This window comes from Rhinatrema bivittatum, chromosome 8, assembly GCF_901001135.1.
Source record: "Rhinatrema bivittatum chromosome 8, aRhiBiv1.1, whole genome shotgun sequence".
Lineage (NCBI taxonomy): Eukaryota > Metazoa > Chordata > Amphibia > Gymnophiona > Rhinatrematidae > Rhinatrema > Rhinatrema bivittatum.
The window spans coordinates 43,418,659-43,446,056 of NC_042622.1; the positions used below are offsets into that span (position 1 = coordinate 43,418,659).

The following is a 27,398-nucleotide window of genomic DNA, read 5'->3' on the forward strand; positions in this document are numbered from 1 at the left end:
GAGCCAGGGAGAGAGCTCTCCAGTCCTGGCAGATATTAACAGAGAGTGGGAGGATCATAAAGAGGTCCTAGCTGGGATATCCAGTTGGGTAGGCCCAAGCCATGGGCTTGCTTTTATTGTAATGACAGAAGTGGGAATCGGGGGGGGGGAGATCGATTGGCCCCACCTAGGCCCAGCCAGGCAGGCCAGACTCCAGGTTCAGTTTTAGCTGGACAGGAGAATAATTCAGCTACTGTGACCCTTAGGCTCTGACCCTGACCAGGCAATCTCAAACCTGAACAATTGCCTGAATTCAATAGCAAGCTGACTTCACTTAAACAAGCTTAAAGCTAAACCCCCAAAGGACTAAAGTCTTTGGATTTGGAAAACTGACTACACTTAAATTCACTCTAGAGTAACTCCTTTCAACCACCAATTCCAAAGCCTAGGCTTCGTCCTACACTCAAAACTCTCGTGTGAAGCTCAACTTATTTATTTAAACATTTTATATACCGTCCTTCCATGAACAGATCACAGCGATTTACAAAGTGACATTCATAGTTATAACTCAACAAACAAACAATTGGTTACAAAGGTGGTATTCATAGATAGGCATTAATATTTATCATTAACTTTTCTAGTACATCTTCTTAATTAATCTAGTACTTAAGGCAAAGAGTATTGAAAATTAAAATGAGGTGATAGTTTTCACATTTTAGTGGATTGTTTTGAGATTCTTACATTCTCTTGATTGATTTATTTTTCATGATTAGATTATTATCTTTTGTCCTTGTCTCTGTGGCTCTGTATTTTCAGATGTTTTTAAGTTATATTATAAGAGGTTTTGAATAGTCATGTTTTTAGCTCAGATTTACATTTCTTTCTATCTAGTAAAATATGTAACGTCTCAGGCATAGCATTCCAGAGTTTTGGACCTGCTAAAAGAATATATAATCTCTTATTTGTGTTAGATGTGTGCTCCATATTGTCGGAATAGTCAATAGTCCTTTATTTTGAGATCTTAGTGTTCACTGTGGATTGTATGGTTGTAGTGTCACTCTTAACAGGCTGGTATTATTTGAGTGAATGATGTTGGATATTATTGTTAATGCTTTATAGTAGATTCTGGATTGTACTGATAACCAATGCAGTGAGATCAGTGAGAGTGTAATGTGATCATGTTTCCTAGATCCTAATAAGAGTCTTGCCGAGGCATTTTGTAATAGTTATAGTGGTTTTAAGTTACAACCTGGAAGGCCTAGTATATGTAGTAAGGAGTTGCAGTAGTCTAGGTTTCAGAAGATTAGAGTTTGCACTACAGTACGGAAGTTCTGAAAAGTTAATAATGGTTTACATCGATGTAGTATCCGCAACTTGGCGTAACCTGACTTGGTTGATTTACTGATGGACATTTTCATTGTGAGGTTCTCATCTAGCTATATACCTAAATCATATACTTGATTTGAGGGATTAATTTGAAAGTTACCCAGGTTTAAGGCAGATGATTTCACTACTGATAAGTTTCTGCTCAGCCAAATGATTTCAGTCATTTAAGGGTTTAGTGTTAGCTTAAGTTGCGAAAGTCCTTGTTGTATTGCTTTCATGTAGGTAGAAAGTAATGAAGCTGTATTTTCAAATGATTTGGAGAATAGGATGTAAAACTGTATGTCATTGGCATACAAGAAGAAAGTTATTCCTAGATTCATCAGTAATTTGCACAGTAGGAGCATGTAAATATTGAATAATGTTGAGAGGGCTGAGCCTTGAGAGACACCTGTATCACTCTGGAAAATGTAAGATATATGGTTGCCCAGTTTGACTTGGCATGTTCTGTTAGAAATGAGAAGAACCATCTGAGAACCCTGCCAACTATCCCAATGTTTCTCATCTGATGGCATATCAGGTTATGGTCCACTGTGTCAAAGGCAGCCGTTAAGTCAATTAGCACAAGACAATAACATTCATCTTCGTCAAGCCCTCATAAAACCGAGTCCATTAATGAGAGGAGTAATGTCTCAGTTGAGTGATGTTTCCTGAATTCAAATTTATTTGGGGAGAGGATATTTTGATCTTTGAGGTGATTTAAAAGCTGGGACAACACTGCTTTCTCAAGAACTTTTGCTAGAAAAGACAAGTTGGATATTGGGCGATAATTGTCCCAATCGTCAGTTCTACCCTTCTTATTTTTTAGGATTGGCTTTATCACTGCTTGTTTTAACTCATTTGGAACAGTTTCTTCTGAGAGAGACAGGTTAAATTAATGTTGTGATTGTCTGAGTGACAACCCTGTGTACTTGTTTCAAGAAACTGGCTGGAAATGGGTCACGTGGGTGAATAGCAGGATTAATTTTAGTAATGATTTGACTTGCAGTGACAAAGTCTGCCTACCATCAACTACGTAAACTTCACCATCTTTGTCTACTGTTTGACAACTCAGCCTTCTTCATAGTTGTTCACCTGGACTACAGAAATTCCCTGTATGCCAACCTCCTGAAAAAGCTAAATCACTGCTTACAACATATACAAAAATGCAGCAGCATGGTGCCTCCTTAAGACCAGCAAATTCGCATGGCTCACCCTGCTGCTAAAAACACTATATTGGCTTCCAATCTCTTACTGCATCATTTTCAAGGTCCTAGTCCTGGTTTCAAAGCACTAAAGGGCCTAGCACCTCCCTACTTAAAAGACAAACTGTCCCTGTACACCCCCTCTCACCCTCTGTGCACGTTGCCTCACACTCGAGTGGTGATACTGTAGTGTTTTCCAAGGAAATGATGCTCTCCATCACAAGAGAATATTTTCACAGGATGAGCCCCAACCCTTGAAACTCATTACCACTGGACATCATGCTTGCACCTGACCTCCTCATTTTCAGGAAGAGATTAAAACCTGGCTGTTTATTGGTGCCTTTGGACCATAAACTGACCCCCATTGGTCAGACTCTTCCCCTTCCCAATTAGAGCTTCATGGATCCTCACGCTAGCTCTCTCCGAGCAATGCCTGAAAATCCCCCTGACCCTGATCCACTTCTTGTTCCTTTAACACAATCGTGTACTCCCTCAGTCACCTTCTCCACTATGGTACGGACAATCCTACGCTGTTTGCTCCCCCTCCCCTTGCATTGAATTCAAACATTCTCTAGAGTCACTGATCTGGTACAGAAGCCCTAGTAACTACCTCACCACTCCATGTCACCTAAGCTCTGTCTACCAGATAGCACCTTAGGAAGCTTTCCCTAAACTGACTCAGACTTGCTCCCCCCAGCACCCCTCACCCCTTTTGCCTTCTATCAGTAGTTTGCTACCTACTTTGATGCTTTACTATGTCAAATATAAACATCTTATTTTAAAAATGGTTGTCTATTATACTGCTTGTTGTTCAAAATTTGTGTCCAGCAGAGTGCTTGGTTCTTCCAAGACTAACCTCCTCTTTTTATAACATGCTTTGAATTCTTTCTCGCTGGAAGATCGTGTAATAAATAAATGAGGAGGAGGAGAAGTTCCATGATCATGGGAGGGGGGCCCTTTTTAAAATGATTTGTTTGGGGGGGGGTATTTGGTTCTTTCTTTTTTTTTTTTTTTTTGCATTTCAGTGTTTTTCTTTGCTTTGGAAAATGAACTGAACAACAACAAAAAAATCCCCCAAACATTTAAAGAACCAAAAAATTACACAACCCCACCCCCCACCCCTGCCTGAAATGAGAAAATGAACCAAACTTAAAATTTGGGGGCTGCACATCTCTACAACAGAGCAGTGATAAATGGAGTACACTCAGACAAAGGAGGGGCCATCAGTGGTGTATCTCAGGGATCTGTCTTGGGGCCAGTTCTGCTCACTAGTTTCATGAGCAATACCAGAAACGGGTTAGTAGGAAAAGTTTGTGTGTTTGCAAATGATTCCAAAATCCACCATGGAGTGGACAGCCCTGAGGGAGGAGACAAAAGAAGTGATCAAAGAAATCCCGAGGCGTGCTTGAGTAACTGACAGCTAAAATTCAGTGCAATAAAAAAAAGCAGGATCATGCATTTGGGGTACAGATATATACAAGGGGAGTAACACTTGATGGCTAAAATACCAGTAATCAGGAGAGACGTTTCAGGGTGATCCTAGCAGACCATCTCAAGGTAGTGAAACCGAGTAGCGAGGCAGTGGCTTGAGTTGGTAGAAGACTAGGGTGCATAACTAGTAAGTAAAAGGCGATAATGCCTCTGTATAGATCAACAGTGAGACCACATTTTTTTTGTTTACTTTTGTTTTTTTAATGTTTCGGTTTGTTTTGTTTTTTGGTCCATTGCATTTTATGAAATAGTACACGCCATTTCAAATAAAGGAAAACAAAAATGAAGTTTCGGGGAGGGGAACGGGGTTGTATCACTTGGTTTCAGAAACTGACTGAGAGTGCATCTGTGTTCAGTTCGTCAATCAGAGAAGACGTAGCACAGTTGCGCTGGGTTTCAATGGTACAGAATCAGCGCTCTGCTAGAGGCTAATGGAGTAATCTCAGAACTCTCTGTTCTAGCCATGTGAAATAACCAAAGAACAGAGAAGTTGTAAGAGCTGTGGGGAAAGATTGGCTAGGCTTTTCAACACAAGCCTGCAAAGATCACTTTACCTTAAAAGCGGATGCAGGAAATCTTGTGACATCTTCAGTACAGTAATAATGCATTATAATATAATATTCAGTTTCCTCATTCATCTGTTAGCATTTTTTACTCAAGTGCTGATTTAACACAAAGGAGTCAAGACTGTCAAATTCAGGGGTTTGCGAGCGAGGACTCCTATGGATGTCCAGGAGGCCCTGTGATTAAAAGTCACCTTCTGAGTTCAAGACTAGGGCTGAAGGATTAGTGTATATCTCAGCAGAAGTGCCTAACTGGGTGTTACGCATCTCATAAATCCCATCTCCTGAACACGATTGCCTTCGGTTCATTTTCTCGCTCTCATATTATTCCTTTTTCGATACGTATGTGTCTCCACTAGATGGCATTATGTGCCTAAGGGATAGGATTGGAGAGATGAGCTTGAACCTGCCCCATGGCTGAGGTTGCTACAGAGGAGTGGAGGAAAGCCAGAAAAACTCGCCACCAATCAGGCTGCACGTTTGGCCGCATGTTTTCGACGCACTATTTTTACCCCTTATAAAGTAAGGGGTAATAGCGTGTCAAACGCTCTGCCAACCCCCCCAAAACTAATAGCGCCCGCAACATGCAAATGCATGTTGATGGGCCTATTAGTTATTCCCTTGCAATTCAGAAAGTAAAATGTGCAGCCAAGCCGCACATTTTACTTTCAGAAATTAACGCCTGCCCAAAGGCAGGCGTTAATTTTGGCCGACACCGGGGAAGTGTACAGAGAAGCAGAAAAATCTACTTTTCTGTACACCCTCTGACTTAATATCATAGCGATATTAAGTCGGAGGCCCCCCCCCCCCAAAAAAATTAAAAATTAAAAAAAAAAAATTAAAAATCGGCCAGTGGCCTGCAGGTTGGAAGATGGATGCTCAATTATGCTGGCGTCCATTTTCCGAACCAGTCGCTGTCAGCGGGTTCGAGAACCGACGCCGGTAAAATTGATCGTCGGCTGACAAACCCGTTGACAGCCGCCGCTCCTGTCAAAAAGGAGGCGCTAGGGATGCTCTAGAGTCCCTAGCACCTACTTTTACCGTGGGCTCTTATTTGCATGCGGGCCGATACTAAATCTCGCGCACAGGAGAGTGGCCTGGTCACGTGTCAGGAGAGCGGGCGCTCACCGGCTCTCCCGCACTTTTTTCTGTATCGGAATGTTTGCCAGCACCAAAGGTCTGAAAGTAAAGCTTCCCCACATCCCACACACACATATATGTCCTCTCCCACATTATCTTTGCAAAAAATATGGAACATAAGAGTTAGTAAATTAGAAATCGTCTCACTGATTCTGCTCCATTTTGAGCCAACCTTTGTAATTTAGTGCTAAAGAATCCTTGCATGCCTCAGATTAGCTCAAATGCGAAGCAATATCTTTGATAACAGCTTTGAATATAATATACGGGTATCTGGATTTGTTAATTGTATAGGCAATACCCGTTTTACCTTCTTTTTGTACATATTACCATTGTGGATGCCTGATATTAGCTCATCCTCTCTCTTACCCTTTCTCTAGCGTTGCTGGCACTTCTCATTTTTGTACAGGAGGGAGGGAGAGGGGCGGAGGGCAAGCTGGATCTCTGGCAGACACTTTGCCTGTTTTGATCCCCGGCAGGAGAGCAGAAAGTGTGAAGATTGGGCTGCGGGACCTTTTTGCAAATATTTAATACAGTCGGAAAGCAGGAAGGAAGGGAGATCAGACAAATTTCAGTCTACTATGGCCATTCGTGTATTTAGAAGGCCAACGTAGGTGACATCCATTTACGGTAACTTTCTTGCTTTCCCCTCCTCCCCTGACTGCTCAGAATTTAAGTGTCTAAATTTAGTATCACAGCCATAACCTTGCTGCTCCTCGGGTGCAGTGAGCCAGTCGGCCTTTCTCCACTCTGTGGTGGCTCCGGAAGGTGAAAGGGGCTGTGAAGGCAGTGGAAACTAATTTTGGAGTGTGTGTGACAGACCGAGGGTTTCGACAGCTGTCTCTTTGTACCTGAGGGTAATATGCATTGCCTCTTGACATATGCATTCATTTTGCATGGCATGCATAAAGTCAGTCCAGTTACATTGTGACGCGCCCTCCATGTTGATATTTTGACTGTTTATGGATACGCCATGGTTTAAGTTGTCTGGGTCCCTGCAAACTGGCGGTTGTCAATGGCTGCGTATGTGCACACCTGGAATGATCTTTTGTTTGTGCACGTAGCTTATATCTTTTCAGTATTAGCTCAAGGTGAATTACATTTGAGTGCTGCAGGTAGTTTCCTGACTGCAGAGGACTTAAAACGTAAGTCCTATTTACTAAGTATTTTTCTCATCAGCACACACTGGAAGAAAACGTTTAGTAAATAGGTCCCTGAGTTTGTACCTGAGAGAATTGGGTGGGGAGAAAGTGGCTTGTCCAAGGAACGTAATAGATTTGAATCCTGGCTACCCTGGCTCTCTGCTCGCTGCTGTGACCACTAGGCCACAACTTCATCCCTCATGTATTACTTGCTGACCTTGTTGGTTTGCTGATACCGATGCTTGAGTCCTCTGAGTGCAGTGTTTGTGTTGGTATTGGTGTTGACAGATACAAAACTGCAACAAAAAGGGACACTCTCACCTAATTTTATTAAGATCTCAATATACCAGTACATTCTGCCTTGAAAGCACCAGTATCTCCTAGAGGCACAGCCAAAAATGTTAAGCCATTTTTCTTCATTCCAAAAAAAGGTTTTCTACCTTTCCTGTAATTTTATTTATTTTTATTTTTTGCTTGTCAGAGCTACTGAGTCTGTGGCCCAGGATTTTCAGTATTTATAGTTCTCTGACTACGAGAAATGCCTCTTCTCTAACCCTCATTGCAAAGTGAGGACCAATGTTCCCTCTAAGCTGCAAGGGGACCACCAACACCTACTAGGGGTGCTCCAGTTGTTTCATAGTTTGAATGGGACGCATAGCCTGTGTGACCTGCTGCTGGTCCAGTGCCGTTCAAACTGTGAAACAGGTGAAGCATCTCTGGCAGGGAGAAAGTTGCCTATGGTGCCCCAGGTAACTTACAGAAATGCATTGGCGATGACCCATCTCTACTCTATAACGTTCCTGACTCAACCAGGGGAGAATGCAGCCATGTGACAAAGCTGCTGTAGAGATAGTAAAGGAAAAAATACAATATAATAAAAGATATACTTTACAACCTTTTTACAGTGGATAGTATCGTGAAAATTCTTTACAATTAAGAAAAATGTTTTTAACAAGGTTACTGTATATATATATTTTTTAAAAAACAGTTTTTCTTAACATATGAAATACTGACGCAGACCAGTCTGGTGGCTCAGAAGCAGTGCTGCACACTGCCATGTGGAAGGTCCCTGGTTCGGCATTGGGGTCGGCAGGGGCTAGGGATAGTGCAGAGGCAGTGTTCACGGCACCTTGGAGGGGCGGGGATAGGGGGTGGGGGAAGGTAATTGTTGAGCCCTTCTGGAAGAAGCCCTGATACATGGCTTGTAGACGCAGGACTGTTGTTGTGGTGACCAGGCTAGGAAGAGTGGGAAGATGGGTCCGATAACAATAGGGGGAAAATCCAAGGTTCATTGAGGCTAGCATCCTCTCTCTGACAGTGACTTCTTCTTTTTTTTTTTTTTTTTTACTCACTTCCAAGGATATTAATGGTTTTCCTTAGTCTATCTGGCCAATAATGTTCCATGAACCTTTTCTCCAACGACTTGTCTTAACCTCCTTTAAGTCTCGCCATCCCAGCCGCCCCATCTACGTCGTCTGGCAACAGATTCCAGCCCAACAGCACAGTGAATGAGAGTTTTTTTTACGATTTGTTTTACATAAATTATCCTTTTGTATGAGAAGTTTTTGAATGGTGAATAACCATCCCCTATTACCCATTCCACCCCACACATGCTTTTACAAACGTTTATCATATCCACTCTCAGTTGTCTCTTCTCCACCCTGAAGCATCCTCCTAGCCTGTTTAGCCTTTCTTCACAAGGGAACTGTGAGATCCCCTTTATTATTTGTATTGCTCTCCTCTGCTCCTTTTCCGGTTCTGCTATGTCTTTTTTTTTAGATGGGGCAACGAGAACTGCACAAAATGCTCGCGATGCACTAGCACCATGGAGTACTTTATCACTTGGTAAACGAGCACATCACGCAATCTGTCACCAGAGGACACAGTCAAGGCGACCAACACAGCTGGCGCTGAAAAGAAACCCAGATAAAAGTCCACAAAAAACATCACAAGCCAGGCACCTAGTGTTACTCATGAGGCGGTCTCAGTGGTCCCTATGTTCTCAGTAGAGTCAGTATTCCCAAAGTATCAGTCACCAGATTTCATAATTGATCTGTCCAGGTATACCTTCTTGGTTTACATGGGATGCATTTCTAATTAAAGCACCTTTTTATTTAAAAAAAAAATTCATATGATAATGACAGAACTGCAGAGAGTCATTTTTTTTACTCCACAAAGTAGGTCCCCACATCCAAGAAAACCCTTTGATTAGAATGGAATATTTAATAAAATATAATAGGATACTTGGACATATCTTGTGTTTCCTGAACCCTGCCTCTGATAACATGAATTGTTGTGAGCTGAAATTGACTTAGTTGGAGAATATAGCGCCTCCCAGTGTCGTGTAACATGAAGTGATTAGTACCCTTCTTCCACCTCGATGCTCTGGAATCCTTTAATATCTGAAAATTTTCTAGAAGTGAAGTCAGCCAGCAGTTGCCTGGCCCCGCTCCTGTGGGGGATTATTTCAAATGTGACACAGGTGCTCTCCTTTGGTTTGAGTGATGGCACCCTAAGACAGAAAAAAAACCCAGGATGAGTTAGCAGTCATCAGTTAGGTTCAGGACAGGTTGATTCAAATAAAAGCCTAAAAACAGAATAAGCGCCACCCTGGGGCAGACCAATGGTGCATCAGGCCCAGCATCCAGTCTCCAACAGCGGCCAGGCTGAGTCTTTTAGAAGCACCTGGCAGATCCAAATAGGAAAATCCATTTCATTTCTTCCGCTTCCTCCTTTGGAAAGTGAATATGTCGCAACTATTTCCGGCAACTCACTAGAAGCTCCACCCACAACAAAAGCAGCCTACTTTCTGGGTTGCACTCATGCCCTCGTCCACAGTTCATAGATACCCATGGATCAAACCCCCACCCCCGTTAGGGTCCTTATGTGCCCCCTGACATGTCCTGAATATTTGGTATGGATAGCACATGAAACAAACAAGTTATCAGGAACACAAGCACCCTCACGCAGGAAGCTCATAATCCCTCTTTCCCTTGGGAAAGTATGCCAAAAATGAAACAATGCATTGTTATTGCAATGGGTTTGAACTATTGAAGTGAAGCTCTAATGTCATTGTCCATGCAACCATCCCGATTCCATAACTGTTAATAAATGACTCGGTGTTAACTAGACTGCACACAGGGAAGGCAATTTTGTAATATCTCAGGTGACTTACGCAGCAGCTACCCGCATTAAGTTACACCAGTTTTCAAAGCAAACTTATTCCCAAGCTCACCTGCACAAAGTCACATGTGCTGTGTGCAGTGCATAACTTTCCATGTGTATTTTTTAAAAATAATAGTTAATCCAAATTCTGCTCCCACGTCTCCCCACCCTGCAACACCTTTTCACCTTTTTGTTTTGCGCACATAAGTATTTGTTAAATCGCCTGCATACTCTTGTGCACGCAAACCCCCCACCAATTTTATAAGTCATTTTCATGCATAAACCTATATTTTATGTGTGCAAATGCCTTTGAAAATTCACCCCTAACATGACACATACACTTCTGAAAAACTAAAAAAAACCCAAAAAACATTTCAATTTATGTACCACGCAACTTGAAATGATCAGGGTTAACCTTTTTAGAAGATTTCTCATGCTGAGAATGTGAGGAAACCTAAATAACTCTCCTTGAGCTCTCAAATCTGAGTAAATAAATATTGTCCCGTGAGATGAGTCCTCAGTCAATTCAACAGCATGGTCTAGACCCAAATGGATTATGAGCTTTGCTTTTGCTGGAGGACGCAGTCATTACTTAGTGGCATCTACTAAACGCTCAGTGACGTCAGCACTGCTCAGCTCATGCAGCACAAAATGGATGCTCCCCGCAACTTCGGAAAGCCCACGTCAAGGTAAGCTAGCTCACAACTTGCATAGATCGAAGTAAGCAAGTTTACCGGGCTGGACAATAAGCCACCTTGGATTTTGAGAATGAGGATTTACTTCTAAGCAATTTCTTCAATTCATTAAAGCAAATATATTGGAATTCAGCAATCTAATATGGTGTTGATACGAATCCAGTTTGGGGATCATTTTGTTAACAGCCGGTCTTAGGAAGTTGGCAGATAGGACCATAAGTAGCAAAAAATTTTCAAAACAAATTTGTATGAATAGGTTGGCTTTGAAAATTATCCCAAATACAATTAGGCCTGCTGATTTGTGTGCAGGAATCCAAAAGTATACGCGTAAGTACAAACCCCTCCTCGTCTCTTCCCCGGGAATCTCCCCACTCAAGACTGGGTAAACGCATGGATACAGACATACACACGTAAATTTACCTGGATATCGGGTGGGCCGTTTTATAATGAGCTATTTCAGGGAAATGCCTTTGAGAATTACCCTTCCTACGATGCAGTCCCTCAGCTCCACTCATGGAATGCAGGAAGGGGCATTTAATACAAAGGAGCCAATGCAATAAATGTGCGTAGAAAGCAGGCACTGAACAGTCAGCGCCTGCTTTCTTAATGCGTCCCAGGTGCCCCCAAGGGGGGCACCTGGGACGCATTATATTGCATGGTGCCCCCCCAAGGGGGGCACCATGCAATATTTTAATTAGGGGGATCGCGTTAGCAAGGAGGCACTAGGGTCGCTTGCGCGCCCCTAGCACCTCCTTGCTAATGAGAACCCGATCGGTTTTCCTAACTCGGCCATCTGCTGGTTAGGAAAACAGACACCAGGGTTCAGGAATCGGACACTTGTCAGTTGGGCGTCCGTTTCCTGCACCTGACTTTTTTTTTTTTTAAACTTGTTTTTTTAAGTTTTTCCTCCTACCTTAACGATATTAAGTAGGAGGCAGTACAGAAAAGCAGTTTTATTCAGCTTTTCTGTACTTGTTTTAAATGCGCTCAGCTATTAATGTTTGCCCCAGGCAGGCGTTAATTTCTGATCACTAAATGTGAGTCCAAGACACACATATTTTTTTTTGCATCGGAGAGAATGCCTTTACATGTGATGAGCGCTATTAGGTTCACTGCATGTTGGATGTGCATTGTATAGGCGCTAATCCCCTTATTGCATTAGGGGATTGATTAGCGCCTATTCAACCCGCGTCCACCTGCAGGTTATACAGTGCGCTCAGCTGAGCGCACTGTATTGCATCAGCTCCAAAATGTCCCTCTTAATTGTACCACGGCATTGCCTTGTTGGCATATCTCAGAAGTGCCAAGATGAACGTTTTCTCTCTTTACTTACTGTTTCCTGAGTTGCCCTTCAATCAAGCCACTGCCTTCGACCACCAAGACACCATCTTTCACCCACTCTGAGAGAGGATTGGTTAACGTGACCTCTACTTCAACCACTTCATCAACCACAGCATCTCCAAGCAGCTGTGAACAGAGGGAAAAAAAATCATCATCTGGATTCTGACTCATAATGTAATGAATTCGAGCTCTTTCCTATCATGACCACACTTTGTGACAATCTCTGAAATCAGATTTAATGAATGTGTAATCTTACTTCCCAGGGATAATGAAATGTTTAGAGTTTACAATGAATATCTGAAGCAACATTTCAGTGCTGATATGGAACCATCCTGGCCCGTTCTGAAATTTCATGCTTATTACAATCAAAAATATTACAATACTACAAAAGAGATCTTCCATTTGTTGATTTAATTCTACTTTATTATAGAAGAATCATTTGCTCCAAGACATAAAGGCATCCACAGAATTGGGACTGGAGTAAAATTCAACTCGGCTTTCTTCGAATTCTGACTCTTTGTGGTCTGCAGTGCACTAGATGTAAGCACTCTGGTCATATTTAAATTTTTTATTGTTGACCATTATTTTCTGGAAGACCACTGAACATTCTTTTTTTTTTTTAAACCTTTATTTATAATTTTTCACAATTATGTAACAGACAACAGCATTCTGTATAACGTTATCAGTAGCAACAAGCCCCCCCATGAGGGTGGGTATGGAAAACACAGCATCATATCTAGGGTTCATGATAGCACATATGATACATCAAACCACTTTTTCAAATGGATGTGGATAATATGCCATCGTCCACCCTTCCCACCGTCCCCTTGTCTCCACCCCCCCCCCCTAACTCCCCTTAGCGCTATCTAGTGTAAACAGAAAAAAAGAAAAAAAAAGAGAAAATCACATCAGTCTATGTAGGCTTCTATCCTGGGTGATTGTAGGCATCAATCCCGGTAGAGCTAAGGTGAAAAAGATTGACAGTATCGGTGAGAATGCTCCTAGGCCAAGACTGTAGTCCATGTTGTTAGCTTGGAGGGATGTGTCCCAGAGCATACCGGTGGCATGGTGTTGTTACACTGTCGAGTCCAGGATTTTGCTGCAAGCCCGAGGGTTAAGAGAAAGCAAGTGCGGATTCAAAATGGCCAAATACTGGTCGTATCTTTTTGTAGATGGTGAGGTCTTTGCTGATAGGTGCTCATAAATGGCTAATCGGTGTATTTTGAGGTGCCATTGGGTCAGCGACGGAGGTTCTGTAGCTACCTACTGAGTAAGAATTGTCTGCGTCGCCAACAAAAAGGCTTTGCTCAGTAAACTACATTGAGAGTGTTTGTGTAGGTCGGGCACTACTTCTCTGATAAGATGTAACAGACAAAGTTTCGGATCAATAGGTAAAGTTAACACCAAGAGGCCTCTTAGGTAGCGGAGAACTTGGGTCCAAAATTGTCTAATAGGTGCACACTCCCAGAAATTGTGAAGTAGTGAGGTTTTCTCCATGGTGCATTTAAGGCAGGCCGGTGACGTTATCAACTTCCACTTATAAGCCAAGAGAGGTGTACTGAGTTTCTCTTAGTTGCACATTTTCTACACAGGTAGCTATAGCTTTGAAACATATGGTAATATGAGAGGATGAGATCTGGCTGTTCAGATCTTGAGTCCATAGGTCCGTCAGTGTTTCTGTCCTATTGGAAGTGCTCAAGAGAAAGAGTTTCTTTACCATATTAGCACATGTTCTACATTGCGAAGTTGAGGTAAGAAAACTGTATAATTCCTGAATGTGGACAATAGGGATGTGAATCGTTTTTTGACGATTTAAAATATCGTCCGATATATTTTAAATCGTCAAAAATCGTTAGGGCCACGATACAATACCAATTCCCCCGATTTATCGTCAAAAAATCGTAAATCGGGGGAAGGGGAGGGCAGGAAAACCGGCACACTAAAACCCCCTAAAACCCACCCCCGACCCTTTAAATTAAATCCCCCACCCTCCCGAACCCCCCCCCAAATGCTTTAAATTACCTGGGGAACCAGCGGCGGTCCGGAACGGTGGCGGTCCGGAACGGCCCCCTCAATTGAATCGTGTTGTCTTCAGCCGGCGCCATTTTGCAAAATGGCCGCCGCAAAATGGCGGCGGCCATAGACCAAAACGATTCGACTGCAGGAGGTCCTTCCGGACCCCCGCTGGACTTTTGGCAAGTCTTGTGGGGGTCAGGAGGCCCCCCCAAGCTGGCCAAAAGTTCCTGGGGGTCCAGCGGGGTTCCGGGAGCGATTTCCTGCCGCGAATCGTTTTCCGTACGGAAAATGGCGCCGGCAGGAGATCGACTGCAGGAGGTCGTTCAGTGGCGGTCCGGAACCCCCGCTGAACGACCTCCTGCAGTCGATCTCCTGCCGGCGCCATTTTCCGTACGGAAAACGATTCGCGGCGGAAATCGCTCCCAGAACCCCGCTGGACCCCCAGGAACTTTTGGCCAGCTTGGGGGGGCCTCCTGACCCCCACAAGACTTGCCAAAAGTCCAGCGGGGGTCCGGAAGGACCTCCTGCAGTCGAATCATTTTGGTCTATGGCCGCCGCCATTTTGCGGTGGCCATTTTGCAAAATGGCGCCGGCTGAAGACAACACGATTCAATTGAGGGGGCCGTTCCGGACCGCCGCCGTTCCGGACCGCCGCTGGATCCCCAGGTAATTTAAAGCATTTGGGGGGGGGTTCGGGAGGGTGGGGGATTTAATTTAAAGGGTCGGGGGTGGGTTTTAGGGGGTTTTAGGGTGCCGGCTCACGATTTTAACGATTTTCACGATACTTTACACACCCAAACGGCAACAATACGATTCCCTCCCCCTCCCAGCCGAAATCGATCGTTAAGACGATCGAGGACACGATTCACATCTGTAGTGGACAATGGCATACTGTCCGTCCCAGGTCTGTAAAAAATGCCAGATTTAGAGATAGGCAAAGAAACAAGTAGTGGAAAATCCATATTTCATTTGTAACTCCGTAAAAGATTGAAGGTGGTTCCCCGTGAGGCCTACTAGCTGTGAAAGTGTACTAGGCCCACCAATTTCCATTGAAGAAAAACAGAGTTCTCCCAACTGGTGGTAAAGACTGGCAGGCCAACAATGGTTGCGAATGTCAATGTCTGCCACGAAACTTGGAACTGAGAACACAAGCATTTCCACGTAGCGCGGCATGCCCAAAAGTATGGAAATTCGCTTAAATGAGGTGGTAGTTTCGACTGTGGGACTACAAAGAGGTTGCATAATTCAAAAGGCTGGCACCAGGCCTGGAATAGATCCCTGGGTTTCAAAACATCCGTGTCACTGATCCAATCTTGAAGGTAGCACAGCAAGTTGGCGACATTGTACAGGTGGATATTCGGGCACATCAAACCCCCCTCAGATAACGGACGCATTAACAATGTCAGGCCTATTCGTGCTTTTTTATTTCTCCAAAGAAATCCTCGAAGCGCCTTGTGATATGCGGACGCTGTATCCATATCAGTAGCATTTGCATGACATACAGCCACTTGGGCGGTTCAATCATTTTAAAGAGCAGTATTCTGCCAGATAAGGATAATGGTAAGTCCATCCAGTCTTTCAACTTCTGTTGGTCTTGGTAAGCAGAAGAGCAATATTAACAGTATATTATATTACTAATATCTATTGGAATATGTATCCCCAAATACTTAATTGTGGTAGTAACCCATCGCAAAGGAAAGACTCCCGGCCAGATCCCACGTACCTGGCCAGTAACGTCTATGGCTTCTGATTTGTCCATATTAATCTTTAAGCCTGAAAACTGGCCAAATAGGACCTGCAGCTCTAAGACGCTATGCAATTAAGTAGGGGTTTGTCACAAATATGAGCACGTCATTGGCAAATGAAGCCACTTTAAAACACGTTTTCCCCAATGTTAGACCTTCAATACCCACATCTGCATTAATAGCCTGTAAGAGCGGGTCGAGCATGAGGATGTATAACAACGGGGAAAGGGGGCAGCCTTGCCGGACTACTCTCTGTATAGCAAAGGGGGAGGACATCAGGCTATTGGCTACAATAATGGATTGTGGTTGTTAGTACAATTGGGAGATATTCTGAAGGATCGTCCCTTGATCCTTCAGAATAGCATGGAGAACATATAATCCCAGGCCACCCGATCAAATGCTTTTTCTGCATCAAAACCGATTGCCAGTGCTGGGATGGACTTGGATTTGCAATGCATCATAGCCACCCATAAACTAAGTAAGTGTTTGCAAGCTTTCCTGCCCTTCACAAACCCAACTTGGCTGCCCGATATCAAATGGGGTAAAATCCCACTCATTCTTGTGGCTAGTGTCCATGCGAACAATTTGACATCATAATTTAACAGTGAGATGGGTCTATAGGATGCCGGATTTAGTGGGTCCTTGCCTCTTTTCTGGAGGACGGTAGTGTATGCTGTAGTGGGTTCTTTAGTGAACCCTCCCTGGGAGACTGCAGCAAAATAAAGCGTCAGAGGATCGCCAAGTTCCGATTTCAACAGCTTAAAATAATCAGCATTCAAACCATCTGGACCGGGCGCTTTATGAGACTGGCTTGACCCTATCCCATCCCAAATTTCTTGTGTGGTAATTGGGGCATTAAGGATTTGTAGTTGATTAGCAGTAAGGGTAGGCAAAGCAAGGGAGCTGAAAAAATTATGCTCAACCACAGTTGCCTGGGGTTTTGACTCAGCCGCATAGAGGGTTTCATAAAACTGCCGGAAAAGTTCACAATGTGAGTGCCAGAAGTATGCTGTACCCCATGTCTATCTCAGAGAGCTACAATAAATACTGAACCCCGTTGTACACGTACTTGGTTCGCTATCAACTTCCCCATTTTGTTTCCAAATCTATAAAGTTTATGCGAATGGTAGAGTATATGGATATAGCAATTTAGTGTGTTCAGTAAATCACGATAATGTTTCGCTTGGGGAGTGGGTCGCGTTATCAGTTTTTGTTTTGCCACCTGGACTTCTTTTTCCAGATCAATCAACTGCTTACTAGCTAGTTTCTGCTGCCGAATTACATAAGCAATGATTCCCCCCCCCCCCCCCCCCTCATGGTAGCTTTACCAGCCTCCCAGAATAAGGTCGGGTTGTCCTGATGTTGCGAATTGTGGTGCCTGTAATTTTCCCATTTTTCTTGAAGGAAAGCTTTAAAAGCTTTGTCTTCAGAAAGGTGCGCCGGGAAGCGCCACCTTGGTTGAGGTTGTTTCGGGCCCCCCAGATTCGCATCTATCCATATCATGGCATGGTCTGAACATTCTTCGGGTGTGGAGACTAACATATAGTCTATTCTAGACATTGAGTTATGGGCTCAGGCTACATGCGTGTAATCTCTCTGTTCAAGATGTAGTATTCTCCAAGGATCCACCAGTTGTGCTAAATCTGTAAAAAAAAAAACTGTGCAGGTATGAGTTTGGGGCGTATACACTGCAAAGTGTCACCTTAACTCCAAATAATTTCCCTGTAACTAAAACATAGAGTCCCTCCTTATCAGCAGTGGTATGGGCTTCCTCGAAGACCGTCTGTTTCCCTACCAAGATTGCAGTTCCCGCTTTCCTATGCTGTGCAGGGGAATAAAACACCTTCCCCACCCAGTCTCGGGACAGCTTTTGACTCTCCACAGCCGTTAGATGTGTCTCTTGCAAAAATGCAATTTAAGCTTTATGCCGTCTCAGCGATTGCAGAATTTTTGCCCTCTTTACAGGGGAGCCTAGACCTGCTACATTCCATGATATACATCTAAGCTTTTGTCAGCCATCTACCTGGCGGTGTATGGTAATGAAATGTGCAATAAATCCACATACAAGAAACCATGAGGCACACCCCTCCCAGCCTAGAGGTGTCGCCCTAAACACTATCATGTGAGGCAATTGTATAAAAATCCATTCTAAACATCGATAATTGTATTCCCAGGAGTGGAAAAGACACCTACTCAGAAAAACCCCAGCGCTACCACATGCCCCCTCCCTGTACCCTCAACCCCAGCATCTTATCACCACCAGTAACGGAGGCAGGAGATCACTAAGTAACCTTACCAGCTCCCCCATCAGTATCCAAATATTACGAAACTGGAATCAAATCTTACAACAAAAAGTAAACAGTGCATCCAACTGAACAATGTGAATAAGATAGACCTGAGCAGAGCAAGATATACTGGGATTCTCCAATTACAAAAGGAGAAGAAAAAAACAACAACAGAGTATTGCTTCCATATAATGCCATATGATTCACCTGGTGTCCAAAGTTTCAGTGATAAATTATCGTGCTGCTTCCACAGAGTCCAAACTACGCCAGGCGCCATTATGCTCCACCCGGAGCCTGGCTGGGTATTGCAGCATGAATTTTATTTTTCTCTTGAGCAAATCAGCACAAACAGGGGAGAACTCCTTGCGTTTTGCAGACAACGCAGCCGAGTAATCTTGAAATCGCCAAAAAGCTTGAAGTATTGCTGTCTTGTGACAGAAATTCAAGAACCTTGCGCTAACCACCCTGGGCCTTGCCGCCTCCAATTTTCTGATCCCCAATCTGTGTGCTCTTTCAACTATTACGCTGCCTGCAAGCTCCACTAAGCCAAGCCAAGCTCCTGTATTAACCCCGTTTCAAGGATCTTTGCTAGCTCCTTCTCAGGGATGGATTCCGGGATCCCCACAAATCGCAAATTGTTCCTCCTTGACCTGTTCTCCAGATCCTCTACCTTGTATTCAAGTGTGTGTACTTGCTTAACGAGTTGTTCTTGTTTCTGCAGGAGATTTTGGGTCTCTGTCTCTACATCTGCAATATGTTGTTGTGTGTCAGCCACTTGGTTTTTAATTTCCTGTAAAGTTTCATTACCTGCGCTGATTTTGTGGGCTAAGTCGGTGAATCGCGGTTCCAGCGCCTGCACCACTGCTTGAGTGACGTCCCCAACGAGGTCTGTTTTCTCTGCCGGCGTGCTGGGGCTCGGAGGCCCGGCGGCCTTTTTCCATTAGTGTTGCCCACCGGCCAGTTTCTCTCTTCTCTGCGGCTTAGCCGCCATCCCAGTCTCATCGGATATAAAAAAAACGATTCGATCGTCTTTTGGTGGGGGCTTGTTTCGGTGGGGGCCGCCACGATTCGCGCAGTTAATGCTGGTAGTGTGGGCTTTTTGGCGGGGGAGCCAGAAGTGCAGTTAGCCTGCTGTCTACCCGCTCATCAGGTCACGTGATCTCCGAACATTTCTTTTTAAAAGATTAGCACCGTGAATGAGTTAAACTGTTCACTAGTTCCACAGAAGTCAACAGAGGAGTAAATAATTCACTGCTTTAAAATAAGTCCAAATACAATTGATAAGATCATCTCAATTCAGTACAGAATAAGGTTATAGCCACTCATCTCCAGAGGCTATGACCTGGGAATGAACGGCTACAGTTATGGTAGGGGCATAGCCTATATACAAAATATTGTATTTGCATTTCACTTGATTTCATACCTTATCATTGCTGCCCAGGGCATAATAATTTATCTCCCATATATCATAACATAAACATAGTTACAACAAAATTACAATATCACACATCAAACTAACCTTGCCTGGTTTTTGCACAAATGTCTGAATGGTAAATTTATTGCAAGTGAAATAGTGTTTGTGGTAGAAAAGGAATGAGCAGAGCAAATAAGGTACTGGTTCCTGTCTCTAGCTGGTAAAAGTTACGGGTATGCCAGGTATCTCTCACTGAGGGAGAGGGACTAATTTGAGCAAACTTTCAGAAAGTCCACTTTGAGTGCAAAAATGGCAAATAGTGCACGCTATCTGTGATAGTGTGTTCCATTTTCCCTTTCAATGTGCTAAACTGATTTAGCAAATTTTTTAGGCTTTGCTAAGAGTAATATTTTATGTGTAGTTTTATGCTTATAAAATTCTGTTTAAATTACTAGCTAATGAGTTGCTGCGACGCAAAATCATCAAGGCAAGAGGTTCTTGAAGCCAAATTTAGATTTTAGGTAGAAAGCTAAAATCCAGAACTTCCAGGGTGGCATTATCTGAAATGCTTCCTGTTCCACGTACAGGTTCCCAGAGGCAGGCAGAGCTCCAGAGTTTCAATGCGTGGATGAGACAATGGTGCAGGGAAGAGGGATTCAGTTTTTTAAGGAACTGGAGAAACCTTTGGGAAAGGGGAGACTTTTCCGAAAGGATGGGCTCCATCTTAATCAGAGTGGAACCAAGCTGCTGGCACTACCTTTCAAAAAGGAGATAGAGCAGCTTTTAAACTAGAACAAGGGGGAAAGCCGACAGTCACTCAGCAGTGCATGGTTCGGAGAAATGTATCCTTGGAGGATACTAATGAAGAAAGAGAGTTAGGGCATCCCAACAGAGAGGTTCCATTAAAAGCAAACATAGTCCATGTGCCTATATGTAAAATGTCACTGAAGCTCCGAAGCTAATGATTTCCAAACAACTGAAAAGCAGGTTGTAAATACAAACAAAAAACACACTTTGAAATGTCTGTATGCCAATGCCAGAAGTCTAAGTAGTAAGCTGGGAGAGTTAGAGTGTATAGCAGTACATGATGAGATTGACATAATTGGCATCACAGAGAATTGGTGGAAGGAGGATAACCAATGGGACAGTGCTATATCAGGGTACAAATTATACTGCAATGATAGGGAGGATCAACTTAGTGGGGGTGTGGCACTTTATGTCTGGGAGGGTATAGAGTCCAACAGGACTAAATGCTCAGTAGAATCTATATGGATAGAAATCCCATGTGGGTTGGGTAAGAGTATAGTGATAGGAGTATACTACCGTCCACCTGGACAAAATGATCAGACAGATGATGAAATGCTAAGAGAAATCAGGGAAGCTAACCAATTTGGCAGTGTAATAATAATTGGAGATTTCAATTACCCCAATAATGACTGGGTAAATGTAACATCAGGACTTGCTAGAGACATAAAGTTCCTGGATGTAATAAATGACTGCTTCATGGAGCAATTGGTTCAGGGAGCAACAAGAGAGGGAGCAATAAGAGAGGGAGCTATTTTAGATTTAATTCTTAGTGGAACACAGGATTTGGTGAGAGAGGTAATGATGGTGGGGCTACTTGGGAATAGTGATCATAACATGATCAAATTTAAACTAATAACTGGAAGGGGGACAATAAGTAAATATACAGCTCTAACACTAAATTTTTAAAGGGGAAACTTTGATAAAATGAGGAAAATAGAAAAATACTGAAAGGTGAAGCTGCAAAGGTTAAGTGTTCAACAGGCATGGACATTGTTTAAAAATACAATCCTAGAGGCGCAGTCCAGATGCATTCCACGCATTAAAGGTGGAAGGAAGGCAAAATGATTACCGTCATGGTTAAAAGGTGAAGTGAAAGAGGCTATTTTATACAAAAAAAATCCTTTAAAAATTGGAAGAAGGATCCATCTGAAGAAAATAGGATAAAACATAAGCATTGTCAAGGTAAGTGTAAAACATTGATAAGACAAGCGAAGAGAGAATTTGAAATGAAATTGGCCATAGAGGCAAAAATTCGTAATAAATTTTTTTAAACTATATCCGAAGCAAGAAACCTGTGAGGGAGTTGGTTGGACTATTAGATGACTGAAGGGTTAAAGGGGCTCTTAAGGAAGATAAGGCCATTGCAGAAAGACTAAATGGATTCTTTGCTTCTGTGTTCTAATGAGGATATTGGGGAGATACCAGTTCCGGAGATGTATAAAGTGAGCGACGCCTTCCATTCTCACTTTATACATGGGACAAGCCGTTAAGCCCGTTAAAACGGGCTACATCCCTCTGTCTCTCACCTCCCCCTCTTTCTCTCTCCCCTCACTCTTCACCACCCCCTACCTCCCTCCCTCCCCCACTCCTCCCCACCCTCCCTCTCCTCTCACTCAGTCCCTCCCTCCCACTCAGTCTCACTCACTCCCTCCCCCTCTCTCTCACTCAGTCCCACTCACTCTGTCCCCACTCCCTCCGTCCCCTCCCTCAGTCCCACTCCCTCCCTCCCTCTCTCTCCCTCAGTCCCACTCCCTCCCTCAGTCCCACTCCCTCCCTCTCACTCAGTCCCCCCTCCCTCCCACTCAGTCCCTCCCTCTCACTCAGTCCCTCCCTCCCACTCAGTCCGTCCCTCCCTCTCTCTCTTCTCCCTCCCTCGCTACTGGCCGCTACCGCCGCCCGCTACCGCCGTCACCGCTACCGCCGTCGCCGCCGCTCGCTACCGCCGTCGCTGCTCGCTGCCGCCCGCTGCTGGTACCGCCGCCGCCGCCCGCTGCTGCCACTGGACGCCGCCATTTTTTCTTTCTGACGCTTGCTCAGAGCGACGTGCTCGCCCGCACATGCGCGGTAGAGCTGGTCTCTACTGCGCATTTGCGGCACGTCGGTCAGGCTTCGTTTATCTAGTAAGATATTAAAAAAAGTGATATTGACACTGTGAACCCGGTTTGGACACAGTAGATTATTCTCCCGCAGTCCCTGAAGCAGGCACATGGTGCCGAAACATGGCCAATGTCGGGCGGGCAGATCCGAACCCATAAGAAGTGACAAGGGAGCGGCCTGGATAAGTATAAAATAACAAGAACAAACAGTGGGTCGGATAAGTGACCGGGGGAGAAGGGATTTTATAAGCAAAGAATAAAAGAGAAATAGTATAAAAGAAAAAAGCAAAAAGAATTATAAATAATAAAGAATAATAGACGGGACAAACAAAAAGGATAACAGAAAATTGGTTTTCCTTGCATAAAGCCACCGTACAAAAAACCACCGAGCAAGGTTTTCCCTTGTAATTAGTAGATGTTGGAGAATTAATTGCATCAGTAGCATGGGATCTTCTTAGTGTTTGTGTAATTATCAGGTTGTTGTGGCCTGGTTTGGCCTCTGTTGGAAACAGGATGCTGGGCTTGATGGACCCTTGGTCTGACCCAGCATGGCAATTTCTTATGTTCTTATGTTCTTATTAACTACAAGGGGGAGCCAGTAAAAGGCTCTGCTTATATTCACCTTATTTACTGATTTCACCTCATTATTATTATTATTAGCTTAGTTGGCACTTAATAAAACTATGCACAAAATTTGCTTTGCAGAGCTGATTTAATAGTGTAGTTAAAGTTTTTGTGCAATTTCCTGTCAAAAAAATATGCAAACTATTTTTCCAGTAGAAAAATAGCCCATGCTATACTGCCAGTTTTTCTCTTCTTAGTACATCAGCCTCATTGTGGTATACCACTCTTCATCTTATGTACTCCCTACTTTCCAAGTCACAGATACCCATACAAACCTCATCCTCCAAGTGTGCCAGCAATGGCCGAGCAAATCGGATACAAATCCAAGCCAACTTGGCCGGATCTGGTCGGAGTGGTTACCAGTTCATTCATCCAAATCACATTTCCCTTCAAGGCTACTGGTTGGAGAATTCTTTACCGTGATTGTGATGGGAGGTTTCTCCAGCGAGACGACCTTCCTCACTAGCAGCTTCCTTCCTTGTTTCACATTGCACAGGGCAGACACCTCTATCATGTAGTCTTTAGTTAAATGTGTTTCATACAGGGAGTTATGTATTTCTAATGGAATCTGTTTTTCTGGAAAGTTAAAACGTATTTAGAAACAATTAGGTACATTAAGTCCTTTGCCTAAGTGGCCCACAGAGATTATGCTAGCATTTTATAAACTGTAAATATTACATGGCGGAAGCCATGTAATAACTGTCAATTATACATGGAAGCAGGTATTTTAGAAAGTGTGCATGTATTCTGCTTCTAAAAACACCTACTCATGTGTACTTGGAATCACCAGTTCACCAATACCTTCACCAATTCACTTAGATCATCCAGGTCTTTATTTACACTGAACCCCCCCACCAGTTCACCCAGACCTCTAATCCAAAAACTACTGACAAAAGACAAGTGTGATTTCAATTGTACAAGTCCATTAGCAGGTGTAAAAGCGTACGGACAAATTTGGTAATGTGGCAAAATAGCCTACATTACCTACAAAATAGCCCCAAAATGCCCATTAACTTTATGCAGGATACTGCTAGTACACACACACTTCAGGTTTTTGCAAAATACTTCTTCTGACCGTGCATGCAACATCCAATCAGAAAATTCACCCCAGAAGGTTCAAAAACTTTAAAATATAAATTAGAACACTGGTCTGCTTGTGTGATAATATTTTGTAAAGTTATATCTTAATAATAATGAAAAATTTTAGGATATAGTGGGCCTTATTCAAAAAGGACTTTTTTTTCCATTCTATGCCTATCCTTAATAAGGCTCCTGGTTTGCAGCTTTTGGCCTTAGCAAGAGTTTATTTATATTCTGCCTTTTCTCATGGGTCCACCACTTCAAAGTAAATCACATTCAGGTACCATTTGTATTTCCCTGTCTCCAGAGGGCTCAGGATCACTAGGAGCAGCAGCAAGATTTGAACCCTGGTTCTCAGCCTGCTGCTCTAACCCATAGGCTACTTCTCCACTCCAAGAAAACAGTATAATCCTAGAAAACAGGTTTTTCAGCCAAACACATTTATATTTATTGTTTTTAAGTAGTTTGCATCAGGTGCAATTGTCATCTCTGATTCTTTACTTGAAATAGTCCCCTCGTGAAGGCGACAGGTCAGCTGTATTCTGACACGCATTCCCCATGTATAATTCAGGAGATTGCCACATTTAAGAGACCCTGGCTCCTCAGCAATGCTACTTTAGTCTCATACCCGGAGGGAGTTTCTACATTTAGTCTATGAGCCTTCGCAGTATTCTCTGGGGACATCTCTGGTTATTATTGGGGTTTTGTATTTCTTTTTGCTGGATAATAATAAACAGAAATGAATCAGCTTCTGTACAGTCTTCTGCTCATTTCAGCTTGGGCTTAGCAGGCTTAGAGGCCTGTGAACTGTTAAGTCGATTTTAAAAGCGTTGCTCGCGCAAAAATGCCCACATACACGCGTATATCTGCGTAACTTTACTGCTGCTCCTGATGAGGAGGGAGTCAGTAGATCTTGAGTTTTAGGGCTTACAAAACAGGGTGAGGCGTCCGGGTCAATTGGGTGAGGGAAGTATGTAGGATGAAGGACCAGAGGGATCCGAAAGGCCTTTGCTATTAACTGGACAAATCGGTGGGTCAATTGTAAAACTGGGAAAGTGCGTCATGTGAGCATATTTTGAAATTTGCTGACATACGTGCATAAAAGCGGACAAGGTCCTATGGAAGACACACGCGTGCTAGCTGTGCTTGAGTGACCTCTTAAAATTAGGCGTGGTTGGTGCATTTTAAAACGTGCGTGCATGCACAGTTACAAATTCCAGCGAATCCTCGCTTCCGCACCAATAAGTGTGTGATTGGGCGCAAGCGCGCTCGATTTAAAATCAACCTCTAATGGGTGAATTTTCAAGCTGCCTGCATTGGTGCAAAGTCTATATGTACTTTTTACCCACACTGTTTTCAAACCGAAGGTGCACGTGCTCTTTTGCCTTCAAATCTGGTGACGGGATGAAGCACCTGCAGAGATTTGCTCCTGTGTGGTCACTTTTTCCATCCAGAACATTGGGCATAGCGGGTAACTTTGAAAAGCACTTTGCTCTACTTCCGTAAAACTTCTTTTCACAAAATAATTTAAAGGGGCAGTGCCCTCCAGCACATCCCAGCCTTGGTTTCCCCTTCCTAACTGCAGTATTTTCATGAAACAGGAAAAAGGAAAATTAGTGAAGTTTGCTGTACGTGAGAACTTACCTCCTTTTGGATCAATAGTTGCAGAAAGTGAGTCCTTCAAGAGCTCATATATTGGCACTCCAGTGTACATGATCGCTGAGGAACTAATTTTAACCCTTACACTCTTGCTCTCCGAAGTCAAATTTTTGAGAATCAGAACAAGGTGGATGTCGTCACCAAATGCAGGAGACTCCTGCAGCTGGAACTTTCCAGAGATGTCAGGCACGGCTGGGTCTTCGGGAGTTTCACTGGAGGCTTCAGTTGTGGTGCTAGGACGTTTTTTTATTGGTTTTTTTCTTCCAATGGTGACTCTTCCTGTATCCTTTTTGTTTATTATGCCAGCTTTCTGTAGCTTTTTGCATGCTTTTATGTAAATTCTTCGTTCTTTAGCAGATCCTGATGGACAGAGGAATATGGTAATATAAAATATAAAAAGCCAAAAGTCTATAGTAGATCACAAAAAATGGCAATACAGACAAAATAAGTAATCTATAAAAATCTGAAGTGCATCATAAAACATGTTATATAAATTAGAATTCCTTCACATTATAATTAATTTATATTTTTAAATGCATGAATAAAAATGCAATCAAGGAAATTACAAGAATCAGTGTCATACTTTACAATTATTGATCTAAAAAGAAAAATGTACACACGGAGGCTTTTCCCCAAGATATTTCCAAGGGTAAAATGGTGCAGAAATAGCTTGTTATAAAATTGTCCAACATGCAGGTAAATTTATGACCCTGTGCTATACGTTTGCCTGGACAAAGTGGATGCATTCCTGAGGGAGGGGTCGGGAAGGGGTTTGGACTGTGATTCAAAGGCTAGGCATCAATTCCAGAAAAGCACAGGAATACATTTTTACATTGCCTGACTCCATTGTGTGGTGGCAGGTTTGCCTATATTTGGGGATTCTTAAGGTATAGGCTTTCTCACCTCATATGAAATTGCCACAGAAGTAACAATCAAAAATAACTCCGCTGGGTGAATAACCAGGACTGAGGTGTATTAGCCATTGACGATATTTACATCCATTTTTTCTTGATGATTTTTTTTTTGCACTTTAATAAAATGTGTGCATGCTTGGAATTGTAAAAATTATTCTTTTTTGGCTGATGATTATAGCCATGTAGTACTCAGTCTTATGACTGGTGCGTAGGACTACATTTTCATGTAAACGCACTTATAAATATGTAAATAAAGTAAATATTTTCCCCAGCCTCAGCGGTGTCTGCTGTCTCCCTGGGCTGCTCCTGCCTATGGGGAAGGGAGGAGGAGGACTGGGTCTGGTGAGGGCGGTGGTGAGATTTAGAAAGAGATTATTGTGGTGAGGGGAAGGGAGGATAAAAGAGAACCCTTCTCGATAACCATGGCTGGTAGATGAAGAACAGTAGGGGATGTGGGGTGGGGGCTTCTGGAAATAATCCATGATAATTTATGGCTCACATATCCTTAAGAGGAGGTGTGCTGTAGGACATGTGGCGTGCATAATTTTACATATTTTGTAGTAAATATGAACTATTTCTTTCTTGCTATTCTTAGTTGGGGGTGTGCCGTTAAAAAAAAAAAAAAGCATAAAACAAAAAACTAAAACAAAAAGGGAATATAAAACCAAATGAAACAAT

The 27,398-nt window shown here is 43.1% G+C and overlaps 1 protein-coding gene across 1 annotated transcript in view; it reads right to left on the reverse strand.

Moving 5' to 3' along the window:
* Window positions 1-8,727: 8,727 nt before the first annotated feature.
* Window positions 8,728-27,398, reverse strand: part of LOC115096357 (protein-glutamine gamma-glutamyltransferase 6-like) — a gene marked incomplete at its 5' end in the record, with an annotated part of 32,524 nt that continues 13,853 nt past the window's right edge. Inside the window, 4 exon segments of the mRNA XM_029610828.1 lie at window positions 8,728-9,391; window positions 12,073-12,206; window positions 23,486-23,643; window positions 25,792-26,166. Of these exon segments, the coding sequence (XP_029466688.1) occupies window positions 9,238-9,391; window positions 12,073-12,206; window positions 23,486-23,643; window positions 25,792-26,166 (821 nt within the window).